Consider the following 9,076-nt stretch of genomic DNA (forward strand, 5'->3'; position numbering starts at 1 on the left):
AATAAGGAAACCCAAACACCCCCAGAAAAGTCACTAACACCATTTTACAGCCATTAGAACAGCCGCTTGCGCCAGCAAGGTTCTTCCTTGCTATCACCTTTAGTTTTCCGTTCGAATATGTTCACTAAGATCTAACGATTTCACAAATCAAGCTACAAGGGAAATGGGGTGCTGCTCGATTTTGACCTGAGACGGCCGGGTGGGTGCTAAACAATTTTGACAGGCGGAAAAAAGGATTTTACTTTTGGCTAAGGGTAATTATTATATTCCATGTATGACAGATGCATGGTCTGATTGGTTAAAACAGTATGTACAAAATTATGGAGTTTTCATTTCAACTCTTACCTACTAAAATAATGATCAAATTCATTTGTCTTAAATTGATTTATATATCAAAATATAAGTTTTTGATAAATTTTAATTCTTTCTAAACCCAACATGAAAACTACTGTATTCATCCTTCAAGACAAAGCAAACTGCAATTTACAAATATTCCACTAATATTAAATATTTTTTACAAATCATACAAAAATGAATATATAAAGTAAATTTCAAGACACTTTCCAATATAAGCCGTTGCCTTTATAAAAAAAATCATAATATATTAATGTCGATCGGTCAATCGTGGACTGCAGATAATTCAAAGGGTTTGATTAATCTAATGGCCACCTCACCTGAATGCACAGCATCACTCATATGACATTGCTTACGTAGTTGGGCTGCTCGTTGGCCTATTTATAGTCACTCTCAAAGTACCATCATTTCAATCCACAACCCTCAACAACAATGGCCACCTCACCTGAATCTGAGCATCCGATCAAGTCCTATGGTTATGGTGCTCGCGACACCAATGGATCCCTATCCCCTCTCACATTCTCCAGAAGGTATTCTTCATGCTTTTGTTGCTCGGTCTATTATATAATTCATAATGGCGGATACTGACACCTTGCTCGCGGTGTGCGCATAATATATGTATATATACACTAGTTTTTATCCCCCTTATTACGGGTGTTGTTTTATATTGTTTGTTCTAATATTTATTTATTTTTTGAATTTATATTTTTTATTGTATGAAAGTTAATAATATACTTATGGTTTGATGATAAATTGTTTCACAAATAAATGAGATGTTATAACCCGGTTTTAAAGCTATATGGTTCTTATGAGACCTAAGACCCGTTTATTTTTTTTTACTATAAAATTGGTTTTTTAATTATAAATAATATTTATGAAAGTTAATAATATACTTATGGTTTGATGAGACCCAAGACCCGTTTGTTTTTTTTACTATAAAATTGGTTTTTTAATTATAAATAATATTTATGAAAGTTAATAATATACTTATGGTTTGATGAGACCCAAGACCCGTTTGTTTTTTTTACTATAAAATTGGTTTTTTAATTTAAATAATATATATATCTTTTTTAAAATAAATAAGATATTAATTTTTAGTATATCCTATTTTATAGGATTTTTATATCAATAATTTGGTGTGAATAATTTTTAATTTAATGAGATGTTATAACTCGTTTAAGGAATATCTGGGTTTGGTAAGACCCATACCCATGAATTCGGGTCAAATGCATGAGAAGCCTCCATTTAAAAATGTAAGGCTCCGAACCCGGTGACCCTACTTTAGCGTCGGATTTACTCATAAACACAGTTCTTCAAATCAGAGTTTATTAAAACTTTTCGCGGAATATAAAACATCAATCATTTGTTACAAAACATTAAATCTTTTCTTTTATACCATAACACAAAACTTTATATTTAAAACATCTTTACTTCTTTCTTCAGATGCCAGCCGTTCAATCTATGCCGTGTGTCATCCTCATGCTAACTCTATAATCAGCTCACCTGCGTGCATACTAAAAGTCAGCTACGCTGAGTGAGTTCTAGTTAATCGAACGCCATACAATACATACACATACATACATATCTGTAGATACATATCCATACTTCACTAGTTACCCTTCTGTTCTACATACATACTTGCTACCATACATACATACATATCTACAATCACTAACCTCAGTCTACCGAGAGTACGTTCATAGTTCACCGTCTATACCTGTACTCAAGGTCGTGAACACGTACAAGGTTCGCAGTCCTTACCTATGTTCACCATTTATGGTACGTACAAGGATCGCGGTCCTTCCCTATACCATAGTACATCCACAACACGTACAAGGTTCACAGTCCTTCCCTATGTTGCAACCTAATTCATAGCACGTACGAGGTTCACAGTCCTCCCCTATGCTACAAATCAGCACGTATAAGGTTCACAGTCCTTTCCTATGCTGAAATACATCCACAACACGTACAAGGTTCGCAGTCCTTCCCTATGTTGCAACCTAATTCATAGCACGTACGAGGTTCGCAGTCCTCCCCTATGCTACAAATACAGCACGTATAAGGTTCACAGTCCTTTCCTATGCTGACGCCTATCTACACTACGTATAAGGTTCGCAGTCCTTATCTACGTTTACATATATCATCTACTTCACGTATAAGGCTCGCAGTCCTTAACTACGCCATCACCAGCCGAGTCTATGTCCGACAGAAGCTAGAGGGATTTGCCATCCTAACTTACTATGTCGAACGTAGAACTCACATGCCATTCGTGTACCTATATACACATACTTACATTATAACATAAGAACACTCTAGGCATTCCTTACCTCATTCATTTAACAACCATACCCCTTGTCGTTACGTGCAATATCCGAAGATCGTTCACGCCCCGACAAGTATTCATTTGAAATATTCATACATCTTCGATATATAATATTCGTACCTTTATTTTTAACCTGACAGTACGCGCAATATCCGAAGATCGTTCGCGTACCGACAAACAATCATTCATATCTATCACACATATCACATATGACATACACTTATCACTTAGGATAAATGTATTAACAACACATCGAGTATGCACACAGCCCCGAAAAAATAACAAGGAATGGGCTAGAAACTCACCTGAACACGGTTACGTTCACCGTTAATCGTAATCCCTTTCTTCAGCTGTGCACGGCTGACTGTATAACAAGTACACGTATCAAACAACTATCACTACTCATATCATCTTTCCAGTCTTAACTACTACCCACAACGAACGGGGGTCCGGGGGCAGCGCCCCTGGCAACGGGGTCTAGGGGCGGCAGCCCCTAGCAGGGTCCAAGGGGCAGAGCCCCTGGCTGGGGTCGAGCTGCTAGGTCAGCTTGGAAAAATTTTATTTACATTAACTGTCTTAACACATTTTCCATTAGGTTTTTAATTTATTTTCTAAGCGAACTTAACTTTAGGCGAAGTTAAACCTTAAGCGAACTTAGCTTTAGGCGAAGTTAAACCTTAGGCGAACTTAGCTTTAGGCGAAGTTAAACCTTAGGCGAACTTAGCTTTAGGCGAAGTTAAACCTTAGGCGAACTTAGCTTTAGGCGAAGTTAAACCTTAGGCGAACTTAGCTTTAGGCGAAGTTCATCAGGCGAACTTAGCTTGCAGGCGAAGTTCATCAGGCGAACTTAGCTTGCAGGCGAAGTTGTCGTCTGCAGGTTCTGTTCGCTCTTAAATCCTTCGTTCCTTAACCAAATAACTCGATTTAGGTACCCATGGAATCGTCTGACCAGCGCCTACAAACCCCAACTATCAAATCGACCTAACATCGATGTTTAGAGGGTGCGATTTAGGCATATAGGTTACGGGTCCTTTTTATCAATCGATTAACCCATCAAATCATAACCATTTTCAGTAAGTTTAGCTTTGTTGGATTCGTTTTTACCATACAAACTCAGATCTACCATTTCTCAAATCAAACCGAACCTATACGAACGATTTCTAACCATAAACGTACCTTGAACGAGTCGAACTTACGAACACGAGCTGGTCTTGTTGCTTTGGTTCGTCACGACGATCTAGCACCAACTAACGTTTACTCTCTCTCGGATCCTGCTCGTTTATGGTGTGTGTGTTTTTGAATGTGTAGAGATTAGAATGGAAAGAGATGAGGTTTAGGGTTTTATGGTGGTTTAGGGGATATTTATATCCCTTAAAGCCCATGGACCTAAGGCCCATTCTCATTTAACCCATCTCAAATAATCTAACACTAGCCCGACTCATACCAACTCCTACTCTATTATTTATTTCCCGAACCCGAGTCAACTTTCCCTCTATTATTAAGTAATATAATTAATATCATTTTGGAAATTTCGGGATGTTACAAAAAATCAAGCAAATCTTGTGACTCCAAAAAAAGGGGGAGCGACCACATTGCGACACGTGGGATTTTTATGTTTTCGTTTATATATATTATAGATAGGGTAGGGGTTAAAATAAGAAGTGGAGTTTGTCTAAGAAGTGTAAGAATTAATCTGATGCGTTAGATATGTTGATCTGAAGGTAGATATGGAAAGTGTGTTTATTGTGTGGTGTTTTATTTTGGTTGCGGTTTGTTTATTGTGCGGTATGTTTTATTAAATATAATGGTGAAAACACACTTTCTACACTTTTTAGGAAAAATCCACTTCTTTTTATAACCTTGCTATATATATATATATATATATGTGTGTGTGTGTGGGGGGGGGGGGGGGGCTTGGGGGAAGTGAAATTGCACTAATTTTGATATTATTTTACTAATTTCGTGAAAATAACGTTAAAAGTAACATAAGGTTAATCATGCGTCATGTGGTGGCGTTGATAGCCGAAAGAAGACAAGGGTACATGCAACAATCGGTTGATGTCATGATGGTTGACTGCTATGTGTCTTATGTCCAAGGCTTGATTCAAAAATATTATCGAGTCTGGTTCTCACTAGAATTGACATCTCTATTCCTACGGGGTATAGGTATTGTTGTCTACATCTTACCCATCTTAGACCCTATCATAGCTTTGTTATTGATGAAATTTACTGAGTACGATGATAATGGTGATGACATATAATTAGGCTGGGTCGAAAGTCACAAGAACAAGAATATTTTTCCTACTATTTTTATGGTCGACGATGCAGTTTGGGTCGGGTCAAACAATAATAACTCTAAATTAAATCATTCAAATTACCGTTCTTACACATAAAAAATCATTTTTTTCAAGGTTGCAAAAGTTGCAAGGCGGACCCTAGACGGCCCACTCGGATGTTGGGTGTACTCGAATAGAACTAAGATATTTAATTTTTTGGTTATTATATGTATATATAATGTCAAATATCATAAATTTACTATTATTTATAAGGATGTTGGTGAATATTAATATAAATAAGAGAAATACATTTTTAAATTCCAAATAATTCTAAAATTGCTAATTATTAATGAAAAAATGGTATTCGTTCCTTAATATTGTAGAAATACGAATTATGTTTTATTTGTTTAAGCCAGAATCGGCCCAAGTTAACTGACTAGATCGGATTTTGGCTGAGGTTGACCACCTTTGATTTTACATTGTCTTTAACTAGGCGGTGTTAAAGAAAGTTGTCTCGGCGCCATACCTTGTAGCAATTACTCGTGGAGTACCCGGCCTTCTAGACCTACTTTTACAGCATTGCTTTTTTTAAACATTCAAAGACAAGATACGTGGGAAAGGATGGGTACATAAATAATCACAACCTAGCATGGCGACGTTTAAGCTCTTAAACTCATCATTTACGAATGCTGAATTAAAACTTTTAGCATGTTCTCTTTCGATGTAAATAACCAAGTTATTTACCAGATTATCATCTGACATCCTTTGAATTCGATATAAAAAAATTGTTTTCAAAACATTAGTTTATGTATCGAGAGAGTAATATGATAAAAACGTATTCCCTATTTTCTTACTTTGGAATTCCAGTTTAGCATCACAAAACTTTTTCACACCAAAGATCTCTTAACAATATTTATGGAGCGAAAAAAAATTCTGTTTTCCTTAGTTTATTTGATCAAAATGCGAAGATGATTCTTGAATATATTCATTCCAAAACTAAAACACGTCAAATCGACATTCAACTACCTAATTCACATACTCAAGATACACATTCCTAATTTATGAATGGAAACCAAATTCGAGCACTAGTTTTTTCAATAATTCCAAATCCTGACCCACCAAAGTCCCAAATAGAAAAAATACCAAACGGTGAAATAAGTGGCCGAACCTGAACTCTGAAGTCTGAATCTTTGTCGATCATCCCTACAAAGTGCCAAACATTAGTTGCATGCTTTTGTTTTTTTCGATTTCACACCCGCGTGACCTAGCAACGAAAGCGCCCAAGGCTGTTCCAACTTCGACAATTAATCAGATGTTAGGGGTTCGGTTTTGGGCTTGATGTTTGCTTCTTTTTGTTTAAAGTCCAATTGGGTTTGGACTTATGGGGCTTTATTTCTTAAGCTTTCTTTAAAAGTTTTAAGGTTGGCCTGGACTAGAATAATTTGGATGGACCAGACTCAGTACACTTAATTTTTATTTTTTCGAAAAAATACACTACTCAATGAAAACGATGGGACCGCGACCCTATCTGGCTCGTGAAAATATTCACCCGATTATATGATAGCTTTTTCAAAATATTTACAGGGTTACCGGCGAGAAAGATGTGAGGTTGAAAGTTCTTTACTGCGGAATGTGTCACTCTGATCTTCACTTTGTCAAGAATGAATGGGGGATCACGAAGTACCCGGTTGTCCCAGGGTACGATTTGTCTTCCATTTTGATTTTGAATGATCATGAAACATGAGACTTTTTCTAACACTAGTGAGTTTTGATATTTATTCATTTATTTAAATCCTGTCTTTAAAAGTAATTTGATCGTATAATACAGGCATGAGATCGTTGGTGTGGTGACAGAAGTAGGCAGCAACGTGGACAGATTCAAAATTGGGGATAAAGTTGGAGTTGGATACTTGGTGGGATCATGCAGATCATGCGAAAACTGTGCTATTGGCTATGAACAGTATTGTCCGAAGCAGATTAATACTCATGGATGTACCAATTTCGATGGTACGCTAACATACGGTGGGTACGCCGATCACATGGTTGCAGATGAGCATTTTGTTCTTCGTTGGCCTGAGAATTTGCCACTTGATTCCGGTGCACCTTTGTTGTGCGCCGGAATCACAATCTACAGCCCACTCAGGTACTATGGGCTAGACAAGCCTGGTCAAAAAGTTGGCGTGGTTGGGCTTGGTGGGCTCGGTCATGTTGCTGTGAAGATGGCTAAGGCTTTTGGTGCTGAAGTTACTGTTTTCAGCACCACTGCCGCTAAGGCGAAAGAAGCAACTCAAGGACTTAAAGCTGACCATTTTATAATCAGCAAAGATGAACAACAAATGCAGGTAACTGGTTAACAATTCTTGATTCGTTAGCCAAGTTTTGGGTTTTGATTAATTGTGTTAATAGGCTGTTATGGGTACACTCGATGGGATAATTGATACGGTGTCTGCAAATCATCCGATTGCACCATTGCTTAGTGCACTTAAACCACATGGAAAGCTTGTTCTTGTGGGAATACCTGATAAACCGTTTGAAGTAGCAGCATTTTCTTTGATCGGGGGTAACGCTTTTGACGATTGAATCCTGTTTATGCAAGCTTATGAAACTGGGTAAAATATTGCTGGAATAAATTGTATTTGCATTTTTTTCAGGAAGGAAGCTTGTTGCGGGTAGTTATAGTGGTGGGATTAAAGAGACTCAAGAGATGCTTGATTTTGCAGCAGAGCATGGGGTAACTGCGGATATGGAGAAAATACCGATAGACTATGTGAACACAGCCATGGAGAGGTTGTTGAAATCTGATGTGAGGTATCGGTTTGTGATCGATGTGGCGAATTCGATCAAGGCTGAATAGGTTGATTGTTGAAGCAATTGATGAATGTTGTATTTATACTGATAGTGTTATGTATTATGTTATAAGTGAAATTATGAGGTTATGGTTGTACACTTGTATGTAGAGGTGTTCAAAAAAACCGGTTACGGAACCGGTTTGGCCGGTTCAACCGGAAACCGGTTTTTTAAAAACCGGTTTTTTTAAAAACCGGTTTGACCGGTTTACGTAACCGGTTTACGTATCGGTTATACGTTTTGGAGCCAAAACCGGTTTTATAACCGGTTATAAAAAAAACCGGTTTTTTTAAATAACCGGTTATTAAAAAACCGGTTAACCGGTTTTTAAAATAACCGGTTTATTACCGTTATAAAAAAAACCGGTTAACCGGTTTTTTTAATAACCGGTTAAACCGGTTTTCGAACGTTACCAAACGGCTTTATAGCCGTTTTTTTTTTTTTTTTGACCGTTTTTTAGCCGTTTTTTTTTTGTTTTTTTACCATTTTACCCCCACAAACATCTATATATAGTTTAGGTTGGGTATTGGTTAGATCACACTTGATTATACAACTCCAAACGCTCTAAACGTTTATTTCATACGCGATTATACAACTCCAAACGCTCTTCTTTCGTAGTCGTTTATTTCATACTCGAGTATACCACTCTTAATTCGTAGTCGATTATCATGGCCTCCCAAAGTGCTGCTTCATCGGTCAACATGGGTGCCTCGAACACGGGAGAAACCGTCGTTCGGGTCATCCCCACGAAACGAAACCAAGATATTTGGCAACATTTCGACCTATGCGAAATGTCTAACGGAACCCAAAAAGCTAGATGCAAACATTGTTTGAAGTTTTATAACAAAGAAGCAAACTCCAGTTTAAGAGCTCATGTAGAAAAGCCCTCTTGCAAGGTCTTGAAGGACGAATCCGGAAGTAGTTCGCAGCCGGAGATGACGAATCAAGGAACGGTGTTTACGTACGACCTTGAAGCGGTACGTCAACAGTTTGGCAACTTTGTGATTCAACAATCACTTCCTTTCAACCACTTCGACAACCCTCAATTCACGGAGATGATGCAAAAGTATGTTCAACCACGCTACCAACACGTAAGTCGTTCGACCCTTAGAAGAGATTGTCTTAAAGCATGGAAAAACGCTAAGTCCGAACTAATTTCATACTTTTCAAACTTACAAACTGGTGTGAACTTAACAACGGATGTGTGGTCGGTACCTAATGGTTCGCCCGACTCATACATTTGTGTGACGGCTCATTGGGTTGACCCCCGGTCGTG

The 9,076-nt window shown here is 37.6% G+C and overlaps 1 protein-coding gene across 1 annotated transcript; it reads left to right on the plus strand.

Moving 5' to 3' along the window:
- Positions 1–513: 513 nt before the first annotated feature.
- LOC143601449 (mannitol dehydrogenase-like) lies at positions 514–7,857 on the plus strand. The gene is made up of 5 exons (XM_077078853.1): positions 514–884; positions 6,538–6,651; positions 6,782–7,295; positions 7,360–7,513; positions 7,605–7,857. The coding sequence occupies exons 1-5, from the start codon at positions 787–789 to the stop codon at positions 7,805–7,807; spliced, it is 1,083 nt and encodes a 360-aa protein (XP_076934968.1). The 5' UTR covers positions 514–786; the 3' UTR covers positions 7,808–7,857.
- The last annotated feature ends 1,219 nt before the right edge of the window (positions 7,858–9,076 follow it).

Source organism: Bidens hawaiensis, unplaced genomic scaffold (genome assembly GCF_021521415.1).
Source record: "Bidens hawaiensis isolate Kalapana, Puna unplaced genomic scaffold, B.hawaiensis_p1.1 tig00056293_1, whole genome shotgun sequence".
Lineage (NCBI taxonomy): Eukaryota > Viridiplantae > Streptophyta > Magnoliopsida > Asterales > Asteraceae > Bidens > Bidens hawaiensis.